This window comes from Dipodomys merriami, unplaced genomic scaffold, assembly GCF_024711535.1.
Source record: "Dipodomys merriami isolate MVZ:Mamm:240054 unplaced genomic scaffold, mDipMer1.0.p SCAF_14, whole genome shotgun sequence".
Lineage (NCBI taxonomy): Eukaryota > Metazoa > Chordata > Mammalia > Rodentia > Heteromyidae > Dipodomys > Dipodomys merriami.
The window spans coordinates 19920799-19948540 of record NW_027202715.1 but is presented as its reverse complement, the minus strand read 5'-3'; the positions used below and the strand labels follow the sequence as shown (position 1 = coordinate 19948540).

The 27742-nt window shown below is 41.0% G+C and overlaps 1 protein-coding gene across 1 annotated transcript; it reads left to right on the top strand.

Moving 5' to 3' along the window:
- Window positions 1–135: 135 nt before the first annotated feature.
- On the top strand, window positions 136–26634 carry Ddx21 (DExD-box helicase 21). The gene is made up of 15 exons (XM_070020959.1): window positions 136–297; window positions 4060–4488; window positions 6586–6661; window positions 7346–7524; window positions 9298–9415; window positions 11044–11229; window positions 13202–13347; window positions 14083–14232; window positions 14796–14957; window positions 15999–16118; window positions 17414–17487; window positions 20287–20446; window positions 21272–21406; window positions 23890–23934; window positions 25061–26634. Exons 1-15 carry the CDS (start codon window positions 211–213, stop codon window positions 25343–25345), a joined length of 2352 nt encoding a protein of 783 aa, XP_069877060.1. The 5' UTR covers window positions 136–210; the 3' UTR covers window positions 25346–26634.
- The last annotated feature ends 1108 nt before the right edge of the window (window positions 26635–27742 follow it).

Sequence of the window (27742 nt, the reverse complement as noted above, 5' to 3'; positions counted from 1 at the left end):
CAAGCTGCCAACGCTCTACATCCGGGTAGTCGGCGGCCGCTATTTCCTAGCCACAGTCTGGAACTCCGACTTCCGTGAAGCCGCTGCTTCCGCCGGAAGTGCTATGCCACCGGAAGTGACTACAGCTGGGTGGGCCTACGGGACGGTACTATCTCTTCCTCTGCACGCGGTTAAGGAGACCGGTCGGCCTTTGGCAGCTGGCGCTGAATTATGCCGGGAAAACTTCGCAGCGACGCTGAATTGGAATCAGACACGGCTGTGGAAAAGATGGAGCCACTGCGGAAGCAAAATGAGAAGGTAATTATGGGGAACCCGGGGCAAGGCAGGCGCTGGGCCCCGGGGTTCGGGACACGCGGAGGCTCGGCTCTCCCGGAGGTTGGCGGTGCGGCTCTGCAGGCCGGTGTCCCGGTAATGCGGCTGCCCCGGGCCAGCGGGCGACCTCACGTGTGGCCGACGTGTCGTGCCGGCTTTTACACTCCTCTAGGCGGGAGGCGGGATCTGAGACCCTAGAGTGCGGGTGCCCACGTGGTCCTGGGAGACGGGGCACCGGCACCTCCCTTAGTGCTTGCTGTGTCCGCGGGTAGGCCCCAAAGTTGAGGCTCAGCCTTTGCGTCCGGTGTGAGCGTCCACGAAAGGAGTTAGAACGGAAGACAAAGCTTTCGGCTACCCAGATCCTAAAGAAACTCTTGACGCACGTGGCTGAGCCTTCATTGACATTTCAGTTTTCTATAATAAGGGAAGTAGATTTTGTTTCCGGCTTAAGCAGCCTGCCCTGAGTGAGCTAGTGGGCCGGGCGCCGGTGGCTCACGCTTGTAATCCTAGCTCCTCTGAAGGCTAAATTCTGAGGATCGCTGTTCGAAACCAGCCCGGGCAGAAGAGTCTGGGAGACACTTATATCTGATTAATAATAATATTTTTAAAAGCTCGAAGTGTTGCTGTGGCTCAAGCGGTATATCGCTATCCGTTAGCTAAAGAAGCTCAAGGGACAGCGCCCAGGCCCTGAGTTCAAGCCCCTGGACCGGCACATACACAAAAAGGAAGTCCCCCTATCTCCCATGGCAGTGTAAATATTGTAGTGCTGAGCCCTACTTTCTTATACAGAATATCAGTGTGCCGCAGGTGTTTTTTTTTTTTATAAGCCTTTTAAAAAAATAGTTGTACAAAGAAGTTTTAATTCCACAAGTAAGACTATGAGTACGTGCATCTGGGTCATTGTCACCCCTGTTATCGTTACTTTCTTACAGAATGGTGACAAGTGAGCACATTCTAAATTAGTTTGGTAGTCATCTGGTTGTTTTTACTTTTTAAAAAATTTACTTATTTTTAGTACTAGGAATCAAATTCAGAGCCGTGCCCTTGCTAGGCAACAGCTTTTCCACTGCTAAATCCCCAAAGCAGCCTTATGATTTTTTTTCCTCATTAAAGTTTTTCATTGTATTTTTATTGCAAAGATACTGTACAGAAGGGTTACAGTTACATGAGTAAGGTAATGTGTACATTTCCTCTCCAGCATTGTTACCCCCCTCCTTTGTCTTTCCCCAACCAAAATTCATTTTTAACATAGGGTCCTGTGCATCTCATTATTACAATGGGTCAGCCTGTATCCTTGTTTGAGCATTTTGTTATTTCCCTTCTCCTCCCCAAATTAGAAAAATGTATATACAAATGCAGGGTACCGGAATCAAATACAGTGAAAACAGCATTATATCATGGGGGAAGAACATATGAAAGGAACAAATCACATAGTACATTATAAGTACATTAAAAATAACATCCAGTCTCATGATTTTTGACTGATATAAATAACTTTATTTGAGACTGAGATAAAGTTAGTGGATATTCCTTATATTATTGTGCACGGCTTCCAATCTTCTTCCTTTCATCTGCATGGGTTTTCTCTTGGAAGCTCTTAAATACAGAAGTATTTCGGCCCAGGGAACACAGACCTATTAGTTACAGGTGGTAGGGAAATACTGTTTCTCATTTACTGACTCTTCATCAGTCAGTAAAGGATATGAAAGTATATGTCAATTATAGAATGCCCAGAAGAGGGACCATGATCGTTTACTTACAGGAAGCTTACTCTTACTCAGTACAACAAGGGATGAAAGGACTGAAGTTTTTGCAGCACACTAGCTTATTTTTCATGACTTATATTCAAAATTTTTCCAAGTTGCTGAGATTGAACCAGAGCCCTCCAGCATGTAAGACAGATGTTGTGCCCCTGAACTATGATACTCTCAGTCCTTTGTCTGTGACTTGAAGGCTGAAGTCAGGCAGAAAGAATTTAGCTCAGTAGAATCCCCATAGTTCTGTAATTGGCTTGGGAGTCACCAAGAGAGATACTGAGATACCCACAGCACCTAAATGTGTTGGTAGTTGTTGCTGTTAGGAAAAGTTGGAGAGGACTGGAAATTGCAGGTAATAGAAATAATTAACTGTTTGTTTTTGAGGGTTTTTTTTTTACCTTTTCCATGGATTTGTAACTTGTATGTGTATTTTGCTTTTAAGTATGTGAATTTTGGGAGTTGGTCCTGGGACTTGAACTCAGGACCTGGGTACTGTCCCTAAACTATCTGGCTCAAGGCTTATGCTCTACCATTGAACCATAGCTCTACTCTATTTGGTGGTTAATTGGAAATAAGAGTCACTTTCCTGCCTGGGCTAGCTTTGAACCTTGATCCTCAGATCCAGCCTCCTTAGTACCTAAAGATTAGAGGTGTGAGCCACCTGTGTCCCACTTACTTTTTTTCTTTCTTTAAACATATCCATAGTAGGGCTGGGAAGGTGGGTCAGTGGTAGAATGCTTGCCTTGCACCACATAAGAAGAAAAGACCGGAAGTGGCGCTGTGGCTCAAGTGGTAGAGTGCTAACCTTGAGTTGAAGAGCTGAGGGGACAGCACCCAGGACCAGAATTCAGGCCCTGAGATGGACCAAAAAACAAACAAAAAAATTTACATATCTATAGTAGAATAAATTCTTTTTTTTTCTTCCTGCCCCCACCCTAGAATAAATTCTTATAGCATTTTGTTTCATAGTGTCCTTAAGTTAATTCATTTTGCTCTTTTGAGATAGACAAGTACATATCTATGTTTCCCTGTTTTACCTGTTTTTTGTTTGTTTTTTGTTTTTGTCGGTCATGGGAGCTGGCACTGTCCCTCAGGTCTTCAGCTCAAGGCTAGCACCCTACCACTTGAGCCATAGCCTTACTTCCAGCCTTTTTCTGCTTATGTGGTGCTGAGGAATCTAACCCTCGGCCTCATGCATGTGAGGCAAGCACTCTACCACTGAGCCAACTTCCCAGCCCCCCTACCTCTTTTTTTTTTTTTTTTTTTGGTCATGGGGCTTGAACTCTGGGCCTGAGCGCTGTCCCTCAGCTCTTCAGCTCAAGGCTAGAGCTCTACCACTTGAGCTACAGCGCCACTTCCGGTTTTCTGGTGGTTTATTGGAGATATGAGTTTCACGGATTTTCCTGCCTGGGCTGGCTGGCTTTGAATTGTGATCCTCAGATCTCAGCCTCCTGAGTAGCTAGGATTACAGGTATGAGCCACCGGCGCCTGGCCCCCTACCTCTTTTCTTAATAGGAATTTTAGCAGGGAGAAAAACATAAACATGCTTAGCCTCTGTCATATATGTCTGTGGACATTTAATAACTTTCTCTGTTTGAATTAACTTTGGCCAGTACTTGATCACTTTCTAAACTATAAGAGTCTGTTGGAGTATGTCATGAACGACTTGAAATGTCAGGAAATTTCAGTTTTACAATGATTTAACCAGTATGAATTGAGTAGTTGCTAAGAGCCTGTCTTGATGATCCATGCTAATAAACACGTTTGAAATGTATTTATAGCCATATAACTAAGAAATGGTACTAAAAAGCATTCAGTTTGATTTTTGCCTTATCACAAGGTCAAAAAACAAATGTTGGAATGCCTGAAAATTAAGTTCCTCAATTTCAAGTAATCTTGAAATAATAGAGAATTGATGGATCATACAAATGAGATAGATACCTTGTTCTGTTTAATCTACATTATTATTTTTTTAATTTTTTTTTTTTAGAAAATTAGAAAAGAAAAGCCAAAACCCAAGAAGACTGAAGAGTCATCAGAAATTCAGGAAGAAGCTGTATCCCCTAAAACTAAAAAAAAGAAAACTAGGTCTTCTGAAGTTGATATGAGTTCTCCTAAATCCAAAAAGGCAAAAAAGCAAGAGGAGTCATCTCAGGATGATAGTATTTCTTCTAAAACTCAGAATGCTAAAAAGAAAAAGGAACTCATTGACAAGAAAGTTGTCTCCCCTAAAACTAAGAAAGTGCAAAAAAGTGAGGTGGCTTCTGAAGCTCCTAAGCCCAAGAAAATGAAGAAAGAAAAAGAAGTGAATGGAGAAATTGGAGAGAAAAGTCCCAAATTGAAGAATGGACTCTCTCATTCTGAACCTGACTCTCACTCTAGTGAAGCTGCCAGTGAAGAAAACAGTGAGACAGAGCAGGTAAAATTCCACTGTAATGGACAGCACATAAGTACTTTTCATTGTTGCAGAAAAATACATAATTACTACATTTATTGCCCCTACTTTGGTTCTAGGAATGAAACCTTGGTCATTTTTCATACCCAAACTATCTTAATAGAAAGAAAGTTGATAAGTCAGCATTTCCTGAGTGGTAACCTTCAACTTCATGGTTGAGACATCATCTAAAAAAAAATTGCAGTTTTAAAATGCTTCATTTGCAAATAACCAATTTTTTTTTCTTTTAACTGTCCTGAGGCTTGAACTCTGGACCTGGATTCTTTCTCTGAGCTTCTTTTGCTCAAAGCAAATGCTCTACACTTGAGCCACAGTGCCACTTCCAGCTTTTTTTTTTTGGTCGGTCCTAGGGCTTGAACTTGGCCTGGGCACTGTCCCTGAGCTCTTCAGCTCAAGGCAAGTGCTCTACCACTTGAGCCACAGTGCTACTTCCAGTTTTGAAGTTTAGATAAATTCTTAATCTGCTTTATTTGCAAGTCAGAAATTACTAATAGAAGTCATAACATGGGTTCTACCACTAAACTATATCCCTAGATCTTTGATTGATTTAATTAATTTTTTTCCATATTTTGAAACAGTCTCACTGTGTAGCCAAACTGACTTTGATCTGTGTAATCGTGCTGACTCAACTTCTGAATAAGCATGTGCCACCACATTTCGCTTCCTTTGGTTTACTTTTTTGTTGGTCGTGGGGGCTGAACTCTGGGCCTGGGCGCTGTCCCTCAGCTCTCCAGCTCAAGACTAGCACCCTACCACTTGAGCCACAGTGCCACTTCTGGCTTTTTTCTGTTTATGTGGTACTGAGGAATCAAACCTGTGGCCTCATGCATGCAAGACAAGCACTCTACCACTGAGCCAACTTCTCAGCCTGGTTCACTTTTTTTTTTTTTTTTTTTTTTTTTGCCAGTCCTAGGGCTGGAACTCAGGGCTAGGTCACTGTCCCTGAGCTTCATTATCACAAGGCTAGCGTTCTACCACTTGAACCACAGTGCCGCTTCTAGCTTTTTCTGTTTATGTGGTACTGAGGAATTGAACCAAGGGCTTCGTCCATGCTAGGCAAGCACTCTACCACTATACTATGCCACATTCACTTGCTTGAACTGTGGGCCTGGGCGCTATCCCTCAGCTCTTCAGCTCAAGGTGAGCGCTCTACTGCTTGAGCCACAGCGCCACTTCCAGTTTTCTAGTGGTTTATTGGAGATAAGAGTCTCACGGATGTTCCTGCCCGGGCTGGCTTTGATCCTCAGATCTCAGCCTCCGAGTAGTTAGGATTACAGGGGTGAGCCCCAGCACCTGGCTCACTTTTTTTTAATTAAAAAAAAATTTTTTTTGCCAGTCCTGCATCTAGAACTTGGAGTTTGGGAGCTGCCCCTGAACTCTTTTGCTCAAGGCTAGCAATCTACACTTTGATCCACAGCTTTACTTCTGGCTTTTTGTTGGTTAATAGAAGATAGGAATCTCACAGACTTTCTTGTCTGGGCTGGCGTCAAACCGTGATCCTTAGATCTCAGTCTCCTGAGTAGCTAGGATAACAGGCATGAGCCACTGGCCACCCAGCCCTTTGGTTAACTTTAAGCTGGTGATTTTTTTTAAATAATAATTTTTTATCGAGATTAAATGGTTACATAAATTTCAGTATGTAGGATACTGATACTCGGTTAAAGTTACATAAATGGTTACATAAATTTCAGTATGTAGGATAGTGATACTTGGTTAAAGTTACAAACACATTTTAGCCTTCACAAAGCCAATTGTCATTATCTTGGTCTATAAAGTTTGTGAATTCTACAAACTTTGACAGTACAACTATTCTGGGTTGGATGATAACTTACATTTCTTTCGTTTTGCTTAGTGTTAGCTGTTGCCTCTTTCCCTCTTCCTCCCATCGCTGCCCTTGAGTTGCTTAGTTCGTTTTCATCAATGTTCAGTGCAGCTGATGTGCCGCTCTATTATATTTTTTCCCCTTTTAAGCTAGTGTTTAAAGAAGAGTTGGTTTACATTAGATTTTCACTGTTGTTTTAACTTGTCTGTTACTGATTTCCTTCTGTGGTTCTTTGTTAGGAAATACCTGTGGAACAAAAAGAAGGAGCTTTCTCTAATTTTCCCATATCTGAAGAGACTATCAAGCATCTCAAAGGTAATATTCTTGGAGCTATCATCTCTGATGGTAGAAAATATTTGGAAGCATCCTGGCATGTTTGTAGTGGATGTGTATATTGAGACTTAACTGTTTTAAATGAGCATTAAAATTAACACTACATTTAGAAATGTAACATACTGGCTGTGCTGGCAACATGAAATAATTACTTGATGCCATGTTAGTGTTTTCTTTTTTAATCTCATTTCATATTAGCAATTTGTCTATTAACTAGTTAGGTGGTCCTAGATACTCCACTAGTAGTTTTTTTAGGTGCAACAGTCTGGATTACAAATTTTCTAGCTCAAATTGGCCTGTTAATAAGATTTGATGACAACTAACTTACTGTCATTGTTAAAATAATATGTAGTTACTATACATGATGCTTTAAAGTTTGCTGCTATTTTCACTGAGCTAGATTCTTCATTATTTCATATATTTGAAACTGACTTGGTAGATGTAATCAGAAGGAGGGATTCTTTAATTGCACAGGACCAGAAGCATGAGTATGCTTCTGACTGTGGCTGGTGGTGGTGGTGTTTTAAACAATTACAGTGTTGGGGCTGAGGTATATAGCTCAGTGGCCAATTATGTGTTTAAGTATGCACGAGGTCTTGGGTTTGATTCCCAAGACCACACAAAAAAAAGCAGTGATGTTAAATAACATGGTTGATTTATTCACAGCCCGTGGGGTGACCTTCCTATTTCCTATACAAGCAAAGACATTTCACCATGTCTATAGTGGAAAAGACTTAATTGCACAGGCACGGACAGGAACTGGGAAGACATTCTCCTTTGCCATCCCTTTGATTGAGAAACTACAGGGTGGTCTGCAAGACAGGAAAAGAGGCCGAGCTCCTCAGGTAACTAAAACACACACTTCAGGCTTCATTTGACATATCCTACCAGTTTACTGGGTTCCCCACGAGTCCTCCATTGTGTTTATTGTGGATTTTTTGAGGGAGGATTTGGGAAGTCCCAGTCCTGGGACTTGAACATGGGTCTGGGCGCTTTCCCTAAGCTGCTTTTGCTCAATGCTAGTGCTCTACCACTGGAGCCACAGATCCACTTCTGGCTTTTTTGGTTACTAATTGGAGAGTCTCATGGACTTGGGCTGGGAAGGTGGCTCAGTGGTAGAGTGCTTGCCTTGCATGCCCGAGGCCCTGGATTCGATTCCTCAGCACCACATAAGCAAAAAGAAAAAAGCCAGAAGTGGCTCTGTGGCTCAAATGGTAGAACGCTAGCCTTGAGCTTAAGAGCTAAGGGACAGCACCCAGTCCCAGAGTTCAGGCCCCAAGACCGGATGCAAAAAAAAAAAGTCTCATGGACTTTCCTGCCTGGGCCGGCTTTAAACTAATCCTCAGATCAGGAGTGAGCCAGCTACACCCACTTTTATTGTACATATTCATCTGAGGGCAAACCAGGATAGTTCTTTTATGAAGCTGTCTGCCATAAACTGTGTGGTTTACATACTGCTATCTGTCCCATGGTTGTGATAACTTGTATTATTATTAATCATAGCTCCTTCAAAATACTGGATATAGTTAGAGCTCACAGGTTTGAACAAACATCTGACTTGTCTGCCTATATGGCAAAAGTATTTTTATATTTAGTAGTACTTATCTATATATTTTGGAATCTGACTATCTGGTCAGATTAAATCCAGGTAGTGAATCTCTACTACAGGTAGTCTTTTGTTTTTAATTATTTTTATACTTTTTTTTGCCAATCCTCACGCTTGAACTCAGGGCCTGAGCACTATCCCTGAGCTTCATTTGCTCAAGGGTAGCACTCTACCACTTGAGCCCTAGTGCCACGTCCAGCCTTTTCTCTTTATGTGGTCATGAGGAAAGGAACCTAGGGTTTCATGTATGCACTAGAGCTTCAAGTACTCTACTCCTAAGCCCCATTTCCAGCCCTAATTTTTTTAATTGAAAAAATTTTTTGTTGTGTCTTTTGGCTTTATTCAAGTTATTTCCCCTCTATATTTACTTCTAAGATGGTGTTGAGAATTGAATCAGAATAATACCTATTAAGTAGTTAGTAGAGTCTAGGGCAGAGTAGAAGCAAAAATATTAGCTAACATCATGAATGTAGTTTCTTGCTCACATTTTCTTTCTTTCTTTTTTATTTTGGTTGGTGGTGGGCTTAGGCTCTGTCCCTGTGCTCTTCAGCTCAAGGCGAACACTGTACCGCTTGAGCCACAGCGCTACTTCCGGTTTTCTAGTGGTTTATTGGAGATAAAAGCTTCACGGACTTTCCTGCCCCAGCTGGCTTTGAACCATGATCCTCAGATCTCAGTCTCCTGAGTAGCTAGGATTACGGGAGTGAGCCACCAGCTCCTGGCTATCTTGCTCACATTTTCAAGGAATGCTCTTCTCTGAAAGCCTGTACAGGACCTATAGACTTATGTTTCATGTAACCTTTCTGGAATACTGTGGTTTGGATGCTTACTTCTTGTGATGATGAGCTGAGTGTATTTGTCAGGAGCTATATTATATTTATGATCCTTTGAAACACATTGCGCAGCATTTAATGGTGTTTGGAAAACATCTTAACTTTCTGGTGAATTCCAGACTGATCAAGTAACATACTACGTAGTATTTCGATTTCAGTGGTTCATTTTTCTCTTCCAGGTACTTGTTCTTGCACCTACAAGAGAGCTGGCAAGTCAAGTCAGCAGAGACTTCAGTGACATCACAAAAAAGCTATCTGTGGCTTGCTTTTATGGTGGAACTCCCTATGGAGGTCAAAGTAAGTAGATTCAAAAGTAGGAGGTGAAATGCTACGATTGGATTTCTTCCACTTTTTTTTAACCTCTTCTAGTTGTTTATGCTCACAGTTTTTTGTTTGTTTTGTTTTTTTGTGGCTCTTATTTAAAGATATGGTTAGGATCATGGTCTTGAGTGAGAATGTGTACATTCTAAATATGGTTCTTGGGAGTTTTCTGTTACCTGTCAATATTTTACTTAAAGACTACAGAGGGAATATTTTGTACCTAAATTGACAGAATGCAGTTTGTCAGTTTCTTCAGTCTTTTGCCTGTTCTTTCTAAGTTTAACTTCGACTTTCTCATCTATTATAACTAGGATTACTAAACCCACCCTGTAGGAATCTTAGGAAGATTGAATTAAACAATGTATGCAAAGTGCCAGGTAAAAATCTCTAGATTACAATAGCAGCTTGACTTAAAAAAAAAAACTATATTAGGGGTTGGGAAGGTGGCTCAAGTGGTAGAGCACTAGCCTTGAGCAAAAGAGCTGAGGGACAGTGCCCAGGCCTAGAGTTCAGGCCCCACGACCGGACCCCACCAAAAAAAAAAACTATATTACTACTATCTCATGCATTTATATTGAATACCTCATTTTTCTTGAGCCTTTCTATATCAGAATATTTGTTCATCTATCTTGTCTCTTCTGCCCCATACAGTTGCTGTTATGAAATAGAAAATTCTTATTCCAAGCCAAGTGTGGTGGTACATCGCTTAAAATCCTAGCACTCATGACAGAAAGATCAAAAGTTTGAGGCCAGCTTGGTAACATGGAAAGATCCTACCTCAGGAAAACAAAAACAAAAGATCCTAGTTCTTTGAGGTTCTTACTAGTACTAAGTCTGAAACTTTGACAGTTTTCAGGTTTTTTTGTTGTTGTTGGTCCTGGGGCTTGAACTATGGGCTTGGGCGCTATCCCTGCGTTCTTCAGCTCAAGGAGCGCTCTACCCCTTGAGCCACAGCACCACTTCCGGTTTTCTGGTGGTTAATTGGAGATGAGTCTTACGGACTTTTCTCTGTCTGGGCTGGCTTTGAACCGTGATCCTCAGATCTCAGCCTCCTGAGTAGCTAGGATTACAGGCGAGAGCCATGCACCTGGCTAATTTTCACTTTTTGAGGGAGTCAGTCTTCCTTGATGCTATCATGCTCCAATCGAATATTTCCTGTTAAGTCACTCAATACACTCGCTGTCAGTTCTTTCTTACAAATTTTCCCCACTGCATCAGGAGCCCCTTGAGTGGCGCTACCCTCTTTGGTTACCGTAGAGTGAAAGTACATTGAGATGGTGCCCCAACCTGACGAGCATGCTATTATTTAATTAATTAATTGATCAATTTTTTGTTGGTTGTGGGGCTTGAACTCTGAGCCTGGGCACTGTCCCTAAGTCTCTGTGTGCTAAAGGCTAGCACTGTTACCACTTGAGCCATAGAGCCACTTCTAGGTTTTGAGTGGTTGAGGTAAGAGTTTCACAGAGACTTTTCTGCCTGGGCAGAATTGTGATCCTTAGATCTCAGCCTCCTGAGTAGCTAGGATTACAGGCATGAGCCACCAGCACCCAATGTGAAGTATGCTATTTTAAAACAACGAAACTTTTTATTGGTGTTCCTTATAGTTGAGCGGATGCGGAATGGGATTGATATCCTGGTTGGGACCCCAGGTCGAATCAAAGACCACCTACAGAACGGCAAACTTGATCTCACCAAGCTTAAGCATGTTGTGCTGGATGAAGTTGACCAGATGTTGGATATGGGTTTTGCAGATCAAGTAGAAGAGATCTTATGTGTGGCCTACAAAAAAGGTAAGCCCCAAATTTTGAACTAATGAAGGACCAGTGGAACTGTGGTCTTCTGAGAGACAAATGGATCATTATGAAATTGGAAGGGTTTAGCTTATTGGGGAAAAAAAGCTTGGGAGTTTTTGAAATATTTGGCACATAACTACAATGAAAGAAAACTTTAAAAAGCAATAGAGAAATGACCTGTCATCTTACCACTTGGTGTACTTTTGATTTCTATGTTCTATGTGCTAATTATAATAAACTAACCATACATTAAAGACTCCGCTTAATGCTACATGATTTTCAATACCCACCTATTTTCCTTATTATTCCATGTACGTCTTATTTAGTCATGCAAGTAGACCTCACATAACAATAGATTGGTTCTTTAGGGTTCTTTAGGGCAGATTTCTAGAAGTACAGTTACTAGGTGAAGAGTTTTAAATTGCTGGGCGCCGGTGGCTCATGCCTGTAATCCTAGCTACTCAGGAGGCTGAGATATGAGGATCTTGGTTCAAAGCCAGCCGGAACAGGAAAGTCTGTGAGACTCTTATCTCCAATAAACCACTGGACAACCAGAAGTGGCGCTGTGGCTCAAGTGGTAGAGCGCTCCCCTTGAGCTGATGCAGGGACAGTGCCCAACCCACGGCCAATGACCCACCAAAAAAAAAGTTGTAAATAGTATTCCTTAATGTGCATTCTCATATTGTTCTCTAACAATCTACCAGTTTTCATTGCCATTTAAAATATATGAGAATTGTAGCAATATCCTTTATATGAGAAAATTATACCTCTTAGGTATACAGACACACACAAAAAATCATAATTGACCTCACAATTGGAATTCTTTTTACTTAAATTTTTTTTTTTTTTTTTTGTCGGTCGTGGGGCTTGAACTCTGGGCCTGGGCGTTGTCCCTCAGCTCTTCAGCTCAAGGCGAGCGCTCTACCACTTGAGCTACAGCGCCACTTCCGGTTTTCTGGTGGTTTATTGGAGATAGGAGTCTCACGGTCTTTCTTGCCCGGGCTGGCTTTGAACCGCGATCCTCAGATCTCAGCCTCCTGAGTAGCTAGGATTACAGGCGTGAGCCACCAGCGCCCGGCTTTACTTAAATTTTTTAATGCTGAATATATAGGGTTTTGCACATGGAATGAATTGCACCTCTAGTCCAGGAATTTTCTTTTTCACTTGTTACCAGGGTTTGAACCCTGGGCCTCATGGTTGCTTGCTTGGGTACTCACCCTCTGAGCTATGCCTCCAGCCCAACTTTTTCCTAGCTATTTTGGAGATATCTTGTAGACTTTTGCTTGGGCTTGTCTCAAACTGTGATTCTTGAGATCTCAGTCTCTTAAGTAGCAAAGAAGTTTTCAGGCATGAACCATCAGTGACGGGCTAGCTGTGGAATTGTAAATTCACACACACACTGGTTTTTTTGTTTTTGTCAGTCGTGGTCCTGAACTCTGGACCTGGGCACTGTCCCTCAGCTCTTCAGCTCAAGGCTAGAGCTCTATCACTTGAGCAACAGCTCCACTTCTGGTTTTTTTCTGCTTATGTAGTGCTGAGGAATCTAACCCAGGGCCTCATGCATGCAAGGCAAGCACTCTACCACTGAGCCACCTTCCCAGCCCCACACACACTGGTTTTTTTATTAGGTAATTTGTTTAGATATCTGTACTTGTGACTACTAGACTTGATGACTTGGTATTACACAATTGGTAGACCTTACAGTATAGTGCATATATTTCTTTTGTGGAAGCCAATAATCAGAAAAGCAAAATTAAGTTTAGAATATGGTGATTATTTGAAGACTCCTTTACATAGGTTATTTCAGTTGTTGGGAAGCTTTGATGTTAACATTTTTTGTGTCCTCAATGCCTGGCTAGCCTCAAATGGTTGCTGGTGATTGCTGGAGGACCCTCTAAAGACTAGGGTGAGGTAGAGTTCTCTGTAGGCTTATTTGAATTATTCATACTGACTTTTTTTCCCCCCAAAGATTCTGAAGACAATCCCCAAACATTGCTTTTTTCTGCAACTTGCCCTCATTGGGTATTTAATGTTGCTAAGAAATACATGAAATCTACATATGAACAGGTGGACCTGATTGGTAAAAAGACTCAGAAAACAGCAGTAACTGTGGAGGTAAATGATTTATTTAGTTGCCGGAATTAGTATTAAGTTATCTCATTTGTTTCCTCTCTGATAGTATTAAGACTGGCAAATTCAAATCCTTTGCCCAAATAAGCATTAAATTTGTATGTAGAGCAAACTAAAGATGCATTTCTATTTGAGTTGTATATAGTATCTGTGTTTCAATATTTCATTATCTGGTAACCTAAATAAAAGAATCATTTGGAATCTAAATATGTCTGAATTAGTAGATAAAGAAACTAAACTTAGGATTTAGCCACTAGAGGGCAACAGCACATGCTTTATCTTGAAACTTTTCATCTTAGCTTCAATACCTAGATGAATTCATTTCACCGAAGGAACAGACCTATACAGTAACTGACAACAGATTGTTTTTGAAGTGATCAAAGGACAAGACCTAAAGAAACTTTTATTGCCATTTACTTAGTTTCCTTTAGGAATCTGGGAGTGGCATTTCTTATATTTTGTGGTTAAGTGAGAAAGAAGCTAGATACTCTGGAGAAAGAGGAGAGGCAAGGTGCTAGACCACATCAGGTTACTCTTCACTTTGATGGCATATTTAGTTTTGTTGTATTCTCTATGCGAAAGTGACACCCTTCAGCTCTGTCAATCTTGAGTTGTTTATGATACCAAGACATTAATTAGCCAGAATTGAGAAGATAACTTCAGGGAGAAGGTAACTTCAGTTTTCCACAAGTCTTTACTAAAATATTTTTTCTCTTAAAGCATTTAGCTATCAAGTGTCACTGGACTGAGAGGGCAGCAGTTATTGGGGATGTGATCCGAGTGTACAGTGGTCATCAGGGGCGCACAATCATCTTCTGTGAAACCAAGAAAGAAGCCCAAGAACTATCACAGAGTTCAGCAATGAAGCAGGTTGGTCTTTCATGACTGCAAAGCTGGTGCCATCAGTAAATCTTCATTTTGAATATATATGTTTTTACTCATCTCATGATTTCCAGCTTTTAGGTTTAGTCTCATCTCAGATGGGAGAAAGATGGGTGACTCAAACTTAAAGGATTTATCACTCTTGCCTGAGTTTTCAGCCTTGATAAATATGTTTTTTTGTTTGTTTGTTTTTTGGGGGGGGTTCAGTCATGGGGCTTGAACTCTGGGCCTGGGCACTGTCCCTCAGCTTTTCAGCTCAAGGCTAACACTCTACCACTTGAGCCACAGTGCCACTTCCGGCTTTTTTCTTTTTTTGTTTATGTGGTGCTGAGGAATTGAACCCAGGGCCTCATGCTTGCAAGGCAAACACTCTACCACTGAGCCACCTTCCCAGCCCTTGATGAATATGTTTTATATAATTGATTTACTAATTGGGAATTTGAGGTAATTTGTAATTTGGAAGTTATAAAGACACGTTTGCCTCACATTGTTAGCAGAATCATGAAATGTCTTTACAAGCCTTAATTGAGGATGTATTATTGGATTTGCAGGAAGCGCAGTCATTACATGGAGACATTCCACAGAAGCAAAGGGAAATCACCTTGAAAGGTTTTAGAAATGGTGATTTTGGAGTTTTGGTGGCAACCAATGTCGCTGCACGTGGTTTAGACATCCCTGAAGTTGATTTGGTTGTACAGAGTTCTCCACCAAAGGTATGTGTTCTATACTCAGATTGTAAGATTGGATTTTGTTTCTTTGGGAGTCTAAAATAAGTTGTATAAAAGCTATCTCAACAGTGTAATAGGGTATTAGAGGTGACTTTGCAAGTGAACCTCTTATGGTTCTTAGTTGCCTTTGTTTCAGAACTGATAGAGGAAGAACAATAGTGGCTAGAGTGGGAAAGATGCCTTTTGCTGCCAAGGTAGCCTGGAAGTCTTCATGGAGAGTAGGGTAGTATAATTCTGAGAAGACCTTGAAGTTGGGGAGAAGGACTTGAAGATGAATTAGATGTAGGAATATGTAAATGTACAAGCTAGAAGAAGACAAAATGGAAAAGGGCTGTAGTCAATAACCTTGTGGTAAAGCTACTGAGGCTTGTGGATTATAGGATCTTTGAATTGAAGCAATTTTTTATTTATTATGTATTCTGAATATTTAAAAGAAAATTTGTTAAGGATAAGCCTATTTTATTTAAATACCATATTGAAATGGAACGACTTGGATGCAGAGAGTTAATTAGTAGGATACATTATAATTGTTTTCTTTTGAATTTATATTATAGCTACTTGCAATTGGAAGTACTTGCTTTGCCAGACAGTGCCCTTTGCAAATTGGCTTAAGGAATAGGAAAGGACTGCTGTTGAAGATGTGTTCTACACTTTCCTTTGGCATTTGCTTTAAATTGAAGGGTCAGCTGGTTGTTGTTGCCTCACACATAGAATCCTAGCTTCTTAGGAGGCTGAGTTCTGGAGCTCACAGTTCAAAGCCAGCCCAAGCAGGAAAGTCTTGAGACTCTTATTAACCACCAAAAAGCTAGACGTGGAGCTGTGGCTCTCAAGTGATAAGAATGTTAGCCTTGAACAATAAAGTTGAGGGATAATGCCCAAGCTCTGAGTTTAATACCCAGGACTGGCACACACATGCAAAAAAATGAAGTGTTAAGGGACCTCCTTCCTATGCAGAGTGTTCATTGACCTCTGCATAGGTTGTTAGCGATGTGTCTCTGTTGTGTCACTCATATTTTTCTTCAATAGGATGTGGAATCCTACATTCATCGTTCTGGGCGCACAGGTCGAGCTGGAAGGACAGGGGTGTGCATCTGCTTCTATCAGCACAAGGAAGAATACCAGTTAGCACAAGTGGAACAAAAAGCGGTAAAATTATTTTCCTCTTTCATAATTTAGCACGTGGGTGTTTTGTTTTGTTTTGTTTTTGCCAGTCCTGGGGCTTGAACTCAGGGCCTGGCCGCTGTCCCTTAGTCTCTTTGTGCTCTACCACTTGAGCCACAGTGCCACCTCTTGCTGTGAGTAAGAGTCTCACAGACTTTCCTGCCTAGGCTGGCTTCAAACCACGATCTTCAGATCTCAGCCTCCAGAGTAGCTGGGATTCCTGGCATGAGCCACCAGCACCCAGCATTGTTACTCATTTTTATTACATTTATTTGACTTGTTTCTAGCATGATGTGCTATGATATAATGCCCCTTTTGAAACTGCATTTGTAAACAGTACTCTTCATGTGCTTAAAAGGCAGTTTTCAGGCAACAAATGAGCACACCAGAAATATTTGAGCAGATTAAGGGGCACAGGAATTCTCAGGAGAATGGGAGAGGGGAGTCAAAAAGAAAGGGGCTTTCAGGATATAGTCCAATGGTAGTGTGCTTGCCGAGCATGTGCAAAGCTTTGGGGTTCAGCCTCCATAAAAAAGAGGAAGAGAGGCAGGCAACCTTAAAGAATTTAAATTTTGTAGATTCTTCCAGAAAGTAGAGCTTAATCTTGTCCTACATAGACTGTACTTTGTGGCTTATTTAAAGTGAACAGAACATAGTAGAGAGTGAGGACTTTACAGTGGAGAGTCCTGTAAACACTACCAAGACTAGGAAGTCATGGTTCATATTGTCAGTTACCATGTGTCCCTGGTACGAGGTGAGATGCATTCACCTCTGGAAATCTTTGACCCTGGCCCTTTGACATTTCAAACTAAAATAATTAAGTTCATGGAAAACAAGGAAAAATGTGGAACAAAGTCTTGAATTCTTGGTTCTAACAAATCTACCGTAGTAACATAAGATGCTAGCTATAGCAGACCTGTGTGATCTACAGAAACTCCTTACATTATTCCTGCAACTTTTTCTACATAGGATAAAGCTTATTTAGGTTTATTTGTTCATTTATATTTTAGATGGGCATGTAGTTATACTCAGGCTTTGTAGCTTAAGCTGCCCTTTTCTCCATGCTCCTGGGTGTTGCACTCCCATGTCTTGCACTGTAAACTTTTTTTAATGACTGTATCGCATTTTGGGGAAGGGGGGGGCTGTGTGTGTGTGTGTGTGTGTGTGTGTGTGTGTGTGTGTGTGTGTGTGTGTGTGTGTGTGTGTGAGAGAGAGAGAGAGAGAGATGCGATGGGGAATAATTGATAGTCATTTTTATGTTATGATTTATTTTTGTACAGGGAATTAAATTTAAACGAATAGGTGTTCCTTCTGCAACAGAAATAATAAAAGCTTCCAGCAAAGATGCCATCAGGTATGTTCGTCTGTAATTGCCAAAGTGCTTGGTCTGTGTCTTTTGTGCAGTACCTTGATTGATTCCTTTTTTTGGTCGGTTGTGGGGCCTGAACTCTGGGCCTGGGCATGGTCCCTCACCCCTTCAGCTCAAGGCTAGCACTCTACCACTTGAGCCACAGTGCCACTTCTGGCTTTTTCTGCTTATATGGTACTGAGGAATCGAACTCAGGGCCGTATCCATGCTAGGCAAGCACTCTATCACTGAGCCACCTTTCTAGCCCCTGATTCCTTTTTATTTCTTTTTTTTGGGGGGGTCCTGGAGCCTGAACTCTGAGCCTGGGCGCTGTCCCTCAGCTCTTCAGCTCAAGGCTAGCGCTCTACCACTTGAGCCACAGCGCCACTTCCGGCTTTTTTCTTTTTGCTTATGTGGTGCTGAGGAATTGAATCCAGGGCCTCAGGCATGCAAGACAAGAGTTCTACCACTGAGCCACCTTCCCAGCCCCTCCTTTTTATTTCAAAATGTGAACTATGCACACTTTTTATTCAAGTTCTAAAGTTTTTCCAAATGCAAACACTGTCGTCATCATCATGTAAAATTTATTTCTTCATTGTAAAGAGTTACTAACTTACTTCTCTTAAAAACCCTCAGACTGGGGCTGGGAAGTTGGCTCAGTGGTAGAGCGCTTGCCTTGCATGCCTAAGGCCCTGCGTTCAATTCCTCAGCACCACATAAGCAAAAAGAAAAAAGCCGGAAGTGGCACTGTGGCTCAAGTGGTAGAGCCCTAGCCTTGAGCTGAAGAGCTGAGGGACAGTGCCCAGGCCCAGAGTTCAGGCCCCATGACCGGACCCCAAAAAAAAAAAAACCCTCAGACTGTGCTAAGGTAGCACAGTCTAATCATCCCTGCCCAATTCTGTTCCAAAAAGGAAACCACTGTAAGTAGTTTGGCTTATCTTTGAAATTTTAATGAGTATTACCTCAGATATGATAGAAGTACTTCCTGTGCTTTGACTGATCAGATTGGATCATGGTTTACATTCCACATCTAATTTAGTCCTTGACTTGATAAAACGAAAACTATTTAAGTTAGCAATTATTTAGCATTGGGTTAACTAGCAGTGATGTTGCTGACAAGGGGAGCAAGAACATTATTTGTATACAAATGGAAAGATGTTTAGCTGTTTAGCATCTCTTACTGTTTCCTCTGTACAGCATACTCCTGAGGGTGAGTAGAATTAACATGAAAACCAGGAGCCATTTTCTTGGTACTGACTAGTGTGAGCTATATTGTTGTACTCTGCAAGGAACTCCTGAGTTTGGAAATCATTCATGTTTTTGTTAAAATAAGTTGTGGAAGCCAGACACCAGTGGTTCACACTTATAATCCTAGCTAGGAGGACAGTAAAATCTGATCAGGCTTTTGAGCCAACACGCAAATCCAAATAATATAAACCCTGGAGTTCATGTCCCTGTTCCAGTACCCCCCCCAAAAAAAAAATACACAAAAAAAAATAAAGGCAGGGAGACTGGGTCCAGTATGTCCTGTAGGACTTACCCAGAAAGCAATGATAGTTTGCTCTCCATTCAAAAGGTGAGCAGGCCTACTGTTGGAACATTAGGCCAGAGGCTGGTTAGTATTGGTAAATGGTATTACAGTGTTGTCAGACTCGATAAATCAGTTAATTTGAGATAGTACAAGATCTTAAACTTTTTTTGCTGAAGGTTGGTATTCTACCACTTGAGCCATGTTTCCAGCATGGTTATTTTAGAGATGTAGTCTTATAGACTTTTCTGCCCAGGCTGGCTTCAACCCTCTATCCTCTTAAGGATCAGCTTCCTAAGTAGCTAGGATTACAGATGTACACCACCTGTACTCAGATTATATTTTGATTACATTTTGCTTTTGTTTTAAGTTTATCTTGCTATAAATAATCTTTTTTATGTCCTGCAGTCAGTGTTCTGTAGGGTGCCAGTTCAGAAAATTTGGGGTTAGATGGCTGGCAAGGAGACAACAGATGCTAGTGGTTTATAAGAGACAGCATCCAGGGGCTGGGGAGGTGGCTCAGTGGTAGAGTGCTTGCCTTGCATGCATGTTTGATTCCTCAGCACCACATAAACAGAAAAGGCTGGAAGTGGTGCTCTGGATCAAGTGGCAATTAGCCTTGAGCTGAGGGACAGCGCCCAGGCCCCCAGTGTTCAGGCCCCATGACCAACCAGAAAAAAAAAAGACAGCATCCAGTGGCACCCCTGTTACAGAGGCATCTCAGTGGCCTCAGCCTTTCTCATTCTAGTATTAGAAAATCTCTTTCAACTTAGAGCCCTGTTCAGTGGCCTCAGCCTTTCTCATTCTAGTATTGGAAAATCTCTTTCAACTTGGAGCCCTGTTGGGTTCTATTGCCAAGATAATAATCACCTCCCAACAAACTAATAAGGTCTGATAAGTCTTCATTTTAAAATTGATTTGCTGTACTGGGAGAACAGCAAGAGATCCTAACCAGCCAAACATCTTTCCATTTTAGAAAATGTTCTTTGTCCCCTTGTTAACAACACCACTGCTAATTAACCTAATGCCAAATACTTGCTGACTTAAATAGTTTTCATTTTACCAAGTAGGGGACTAAATTAGATATGGAATGTAAACTGTGATCAGATCTGATCAGTCACAGCACAGGAAGTACCTCTATCATTCATCATACTCCTTAAAATCTCCAAGATAAGCCAAACTACTTAGAGTGGTTTGTCAGAATGTAAACTATGCACACTTTTTATTTATTTAAGTTCTAAACTTTTTCCTAATTGCACACATCATTGTAATCATAGGCTTTTAGATACTGTGCCTCCTACTGCCATTAGCCACTTCAAGCAGTCAGCTGAGAAGCTCATAGAGGAGAAGGGAGCCGTGGAGGCCCTGGCTGCAGCCCTGGCCCATATTTCGGGTGCCACATCAGTGGATCAGCGCTCCTTAATCAACTCACAGGCAGTAAGTTTTGAGCATATAATTTGGGGTTTGAGTAGTAGTACTTGAGTTTATTTGAATTTTCCTGTTTCATTTTCTCATAAAGAAAAGGTACTATTTTTTTTTAATCACTTTCCTAATTAAAAACAAACAATGATGATTGGTGGCAAGGAGAAAGTCGAGGAGAAATAGCAATGACTGCTGCTAGAAATTGAATTGAATTGTACACTTGAAAATGGTGAACTTTATGGTATATTAATTATATCTTGGTTTTTTTTTAATTCTTTTTTACTTTATTTTGTCGGTCATGGGGCTTGAACTCTGGGACTGGGTATTGTCCCTGAGCTCTTCAGCTCAAGGCAAGCACCACTTGAGCCACAGTTTTCTGGTGGTTTGTTGGAGATAAGAGTCTTACAGACTTTGCTACCTGGGCTGGCTGTGAATTGTGATCCTCAGATCTCAGCCTTCTGAGTAGCTAGGATTACAGGCGTGAGCCACTGGTGCCCTGGTAATTTTTTTAATTTTTTTAAAATTTTTTTTAATTCTGAAGAGCCCAAAATATATATCCATAAATGCAATATAAGTATACTAGTAGCATATCTGGAACTTTAGAAGGTATATGCTTTTTTTCTTTTATAAATTGAAATTTTTAAATTTCAGTAAGCTGATTATAGATCTACATGCAGTTTTAAGAATTAACATTATTCAATTTCTTGTATACTCTATTTTCCTACAATGGTAATGGTTTGCAAAACTTCTCACAACCAGATATTGACATTGATATAATGCACGAATTTTGCTGGTTTCCATAGTTTTATTTGCACTAATTCTGTTCCCTTCTGCCACAAGGGTTTTGTGACCATGATCCTGCAGTGCTCAATTGAAATGCCAAACATTAGTTATGCTTGGAAAGAACTTAAGGAGCAGCTAGGCGAGAGCATCGATTCCAAAATAAAGGGAATGGTCTTCCTCAAGGGAAAGCTGGTAAGTCTAGGGTCTCTGCTGTGATATATAGCTTACTTAATGTGATCAGGGATGCAGGATGGTGTTTTGCCCCTTCACATGGGACATTCTTCAGTTTTCAGTCCCTGAGTGATATTTTCCATGATAATTGCCACTTGGTTACTGGTGACATCTGTTTGCATTCTAAGTCATTCTGCAAATAATGCTACACATTTCCACATGTTAACTAATGTATATTCAGTTACACCTTTACAACTAAAATATCATATCCTTACTTATTCCAGACTTCACTGTAACTCTATAGGAGAATGAGAGAGGAAAAGACTGATAATGCATAAATACGGCTGTGAAAATAGTTTGACTTTGTGGAATCCTTGAAGGGTTAGAGGTACATAGGGTCAAACATGGACAACCACTGGTATAGTGAACGAATTTAGATTTATCCCAAAAGTTATTGTGCTTGTAGAAAGATAAGCCAAGTGGTCAGGTAGCGTGTTGTCTTCTCATCCAAAGTGCAGGCTAGACGTATACTGTTTAGTGTTTCTCCCTCTAGTTTTCTTAATGACTTTTTTTAGCTTTAACTCCATGAGAAGCTTACCAGGCAAGGTTAGCAAGCATTCATAGCTGCACTGGAGCATTTTTAGGATGTAACTTTAATTCAGATATGTTTTACCTTGCTATGTTTGTGCTTCCTAAGTGAAAGCCTAATGACATACTCTAGGGCAAATTCTGCTTTGTAGTTACTACTTGAAATACTTAGTATGTGAGTGAAGAGACCCACTAATGGCAGAATCTATCAGTACCTGATGATACCTGTGATGAGTAAAATGGTTGGATGGAAGGAATGTTTTTCATAAAATTCTGCAGGAGCCAGGCACTGGTGGCTCATGTCTATAATCCTATACTCAGGACCTGAGATCTGAGGATCAGGCTTCAAAACCAGCCCGGGAAGAAAAGTCTGAGACTCTTTTATCTTCAATTAAAAAACAAACAAAAAAATGAAGTGTGGCTCAAATGGTAGAGTGCTAGCGCTGAGCTCAAGCCTCATGACAGGCAAAAAAAAAAAAAACAAAGCAGGAATATTTTTGTGTTTTGTTTTGTTTTGATGGAGCTGGGGTTTGAATCCAGTGTATTGACTTGTTAGATAGGTCTTCTACCACTTGAGCCAAAATAGAGCAGTTAAAGATGGCAAAGAGAGGAGTGATCCCTGTACAGCCATAGTTTGACATGTTGTGCTTAGCTTCCTTGACTGGCAGAGAAAGCACTTCTTATCAAAGATTGACCTGGAAACTTCTCACACCATCTCAGGAGGCCAAATTGTGTGAAACATTCTAAATTAGCAGTAGATCTTTAATTTTTTCTGCTTTAAGTTGATCCTTCTTGTTAGAAAATGGAAATCAGGGGGCTGGGAAGGTGGCTCAGTGGTAGAGCGCTTGCCTTGCATGTCTGAGGACCTGGGTTCGATTCCTCAGCACCACATAAGCAAAAAGAAAAAAAACCGGAAGTGCCACTGTGGCTCAAGTGGTAGAGCGCTAGCCTTGAGCTGAAGAGCTGAGGGACAGCGCCCAGGCCCAGAGTTCAGGCCCCACGACCGGACCAAAAAAAAGAAAATGGAAATCAGTAGGTGGTAATGGTTTTAGAGCCTTGCCATGGATTTTTTGTTGTTGTTTGCTTGTTTTGTGCTAACAGGGCTTATTCATCACTAATACTTAACAACTTAAGCCACACTTCCAGCTTGGCTTTTTGCTGGTTAATTGGTGATAGGTGTCACAGACTTTTCTGCTTGTGTTGGTTTTGAGCCTCCATACTCCAGGTCTCAGCCTCCTGAGTAGCCAGATTAACAGAAATGAGACACCAGGGCCCTGGTTCAGACTGTGTTTGTTCGTTTGTTTTGGTGTTTTGGTCATGAGGCTTGAACTCTGGGCCTGGGTGCTGTCTCTCAGCTCTTCAATTCAAGGTTAGCACTCTACCACTTGAGCCACAGTGCCACTTCCAGTTTTCTGGTGATTAATTGGAGATAAGAGTCTCAGGAACTTTCTTGCCAGGGCTGGCTTTGAAACACAATCCTCAGACCTCAGCCTCCTGTGTGGCTAGGATTACAGGCATGGGCCACCAGCACCCAGCAAGACCGTGTTTTTAAGTACTGCTCCACTTCACAGCTGTGAGTCTCAGCTGTGCCACCCAAAGAGGAGGCCATTCTGGCTTCCTGTCATAACTTAAAAGGACTTTGACAATGGCTAGAGTGATAAAATAATATATATGTATATATAGAAGCTAATAGCTACTTCAGGGCTTGCACAGTGTTAGAGCTGAGAATCTAATTCTAGATCCTTCTTAGTCCTTTTAGAAATCCCCCTGGACTTCAGGGAGCTGCAATATGTTGGTCTTGATCTAAAGTTCATCTAAAAATTAAATGTGTTTTTTTTTTTTTACATGATACCTGTGGTTTACAGTATCATTCATTTTGTTCTCCTTGGACTAACTTCATTTTCTTTACTTCCTAGGGTGTTTGTTTTGATGTACGTACTGCAGCTGTCACAGAAATACAGGTATTTGCTCTTGAACTTAACAGCTAATGTGACTAAATTATAAAGTGTTTATTATAAAAATACAGAATTTATGAGACACAATTGCTAAAATCAATCCCCTTACTAAAAGACAGTCAGGTTCTAAATTTTTTATACACACACACACACACACACATCTTTTTTTTTTTTTAATTTATTTTTGAGTCAGTTGTGGGGCCTGAACTCTGGGCCTGGGAAGCTCTTCAGCTCAAGGTGAGTGCTCTACCACTTGAACCACAGCACCACTTCCGACTTTTTCTGCTTATGTGGTGCTGAGGAATCGAACCCAGGGCCTCATGCATGCAAGGCAAGCACTCTACCACTGAGCCACCTTCCCAGCCCCCTAAATTTATAATTTTATTTCTTCTGTTATGTTTTTGTTGATCCATCCTACACTTCCCCACAGGTCACTCTGTGTTGCACATGTTTTTATATACATTTAAAAACTGTCCATCTTAATTCAAGATTGCAGTATGTCTGTGTGTCTTGTGTGTGTATGTGCGTGTGCGCACGTGTATGCGCATGTGTGCATGTGCGTGTGTGTGTGTGTGTGTGCGCGCGCGCGCGCGTGCACGCGCACTCATTTTAGGATTTGAATTCCAGACCTGGGCACTGATTGTCCCTTAGATTTCATTTGTTCAAGGCTAGCATTCTACCACTTGACCCACAGCTCTTATTGGTAGCCTTTTGGTAGTTAATTACAAATGAGTCTTTCCTGCATGGGCTGCCTTTGAACCTCAATCCTCAGATCTTAGCCTCTTTGAGTAGGAGTATAGGTTCAAGTCATTGACACCCAGCCTCATAATTTGTTTCATTACTTTTGACTGCTGTTAAAGTCTAGTAATTGGCTGGACTATAATGTAGTGATAAGGGCTCCCTCTTGTTGTGAAATGTGTCTTTCCAGACATCAATGGCTTTTGGGCTGAGAGGATCATTGTTACTAGTCCAGCAACCTTTTTAAAAAAAGAATTTATTGTTGTTATAGGGTGATGTACAGAAGGGTTACAGTTATGTCGGGTCCAATTCTCTTTTGAAAAATATTTTTCTAATGCCTTTTCCAAATTTAGTAAAAATCAGAGCAGATAAGAACAAAACCTTCTCTCAACAGGAGAAATGGCATGACTCACGACGTTGGCAGCTCTCTGTGGCCACAGAGCAACCAGAGCTGGAAGGACCACCAGAAGGATTCCGAGGCGGCAGGGGACAGCGAGATGGCAGCCGAGGTGGCAGGGGACAGCGAGATGGCAGCCGAGGTTTCAGGGGACAGCGGAACGGAACCAGAAACTTCAGGGGACAGCGGGGCGGAAATAGAAGTTTCAGGGGACAGCAGTCAGGTGGCAACCAAAGTAATAGAGGGCAGAAGCGGAGTTTCAGTAAAGCATTTGGTCAGTGAGAAGTAGAAGACATACAACTGTTGGGCCACATGAATGCTATTTCTCACACAGTCCAAAGAAGTGTTCTGCCTTTGGTCTTCATCCCTTGCAGAGACAGGCTTCATCCAAACCGTCTTATCTGGTTGTTATCATTTACATCTTTATTACTACCACTTTTCTCAACTTGTCATCTTGTATTGCATTTACATTCTAAGGTGTTGTCTGTATGTTAAAAGATTAAGTCAATCATGTTTCTTCCTGTATTTGTAGGTTAATCTATCTTTTTTTTTTTCATAGTGCTGGGGATTGAACCCAGAATCTTACATATACTAAGTATGTGCCCTCTCACAAAGTTTTATTCCCTGTCCCCCAAAGAATAGTGTTCTTTAAATATTCCTTGGCCTTTTGCCAAGCAATTACTCCTGGTGTCCTATACTGTATCTCCTGAGAATTAATGGTGAGCAGTGTTTTGAAATGAGGTTTCAGACTTAGGTGAGTTGTATTATAGTTTATGCCTGTCTCTTTTAAATTTGGGGAAATGAAATATACTCTATGGATTACCCATAGTTGTGCTCATTTTGATATGCTTAGCTTCTCTTTACAAGTTGATTCAGGCTTCATCTAATTGTTCACAATAGTGTATATAGAAGTACCTTTGAGCATAAAGCCAGTGTTTTTAAGCTTAAATTCAAATGTATGTGGTGGCTCCATAGTTTCTTTGTAAATTAGGAGTCTGGGTAAATGCCGTTTCAAAAGGTTAACATCATCTACTGTAAGGAATTAAGAGACCAAGGGGCTTAGTTATTTACTGCTGAAAACATTCTTTTCATGAAAGGAGATAATCACAACTGAAGCACAAAGAAAGGAATGAGTGTAAAAATTATGTACATGCCAAAGTGTTCTTTTAATGGATCATGAGTGTTCAAGAGGTTAACTTACAGTATGCAATCTGGGACTTTTAGGTAGTAATACAGTCTGATTTTTGTTTCTCATTATCCTAGATCTTAAGCTACAACATAGGATCTACTCTGTTAAAAGTATTTCTCGCCGGGCGCTAGTGGCTCACGCCTGTAATCCTAGCTACTCAGGCTGAGATCTGAGGATCGCGGTTCAAACCCAGCCCGGGCAGGAAAGACTGTGAGACTCCTATCTCCAGTAAACCACCAGAAAAACGGAAGTGGCGCTGTAGCTCAAATGGGAGAGCGCTCGCCTTGAGCTGAAGAGCTGAGGGACAGCGCCCAGGCCCCACTACCGACAAAAAAAAAAAAAAAAAAAGTATTTCTCCATTCAGAAGTGTTCACTGCTTAGACACTCCTTTTTAAGACAGCTCTATGGTTATTTTATGTTGTTGCTTCGCAGGAACTGAAGAAATGAATCTAGTGCTAGACAAATGACTTGGACATAATTTCTTTGGAAAACATTCTGCATAGCATAGAAGCTTAAAGGGTGTTACTGTCTTCTTACCTTAGTTTCTGGAAGTTCTCTACTGGGGGGTTCTTAGAATAAGCTATGCAGGAAAATTTAAATGACAGTTTGTCATTCTCAACTAGTTTGAACAACTAAACTCTTTACAGGCTCTTGTTTCTATATCTGGTTTCACTACTTGGTCCCCTTGCAGTAAGGGATTTTGACAACCACTTTATCCTGATTTCTGAGGCAGGTTCCTACCCTGTTTTCAAAATTCTCTTGGCATTTTTTATTGTTATTATAAAATGATGTATAGAGAGATTATAGTTACATAAGTCAGGTAATAAGTACATTTCTTTTTGGACAGTTTTGGGCCTTCCCTTGCTCCCTCCTCACTTTTATTTTCTGATTCCTTTGTTAGTTTTCACTTTATTCCTGTGTTTTGTGGCTTCTTATCAAGCTCCAGGGATTTAGGGAACGTGTTTGATGGTAGGCCACATGTGCCTTGTGGGTTATAATTTATTAGATTCTGGTTTTGTCCCAAATACTGGTCATGTTATAATAGTATCTAAAATATCCAGTCTGGATAAGAATGGATTATGTGTCAAGCAAATTAAAAGGTTGCAGTACCTGCTCCTTATGAAGGAACAGCTAAAATAAACATGTAGATTATGGAACAGCATAAAGTAAAATGACCAGGCATAAAAAAGAGGGAAGATTAATAGGAATTTTAAGTATACAACTTAATTTTAAGAAAAGTATTCTTCCCTCTGTCACTCACCCCATCCCACCTCCTTGATTTTTTTTTTATTAGTACCAATGATTGAACTCAAGGCCTCAAGCAAAACTCAGCTTTTTCATTCAAGGCTGATGCTCTACCACCTGAACCATACCTCCATTCCACCTTTTTTCTGGTTAATTGGAGGTGGATCCCCTTGGACTTCTTAATAGGCTGGCTTTAAACCATAGTCCTTGGATCTCAGCCTCCTGAGTACCTAGGATTACAGGCA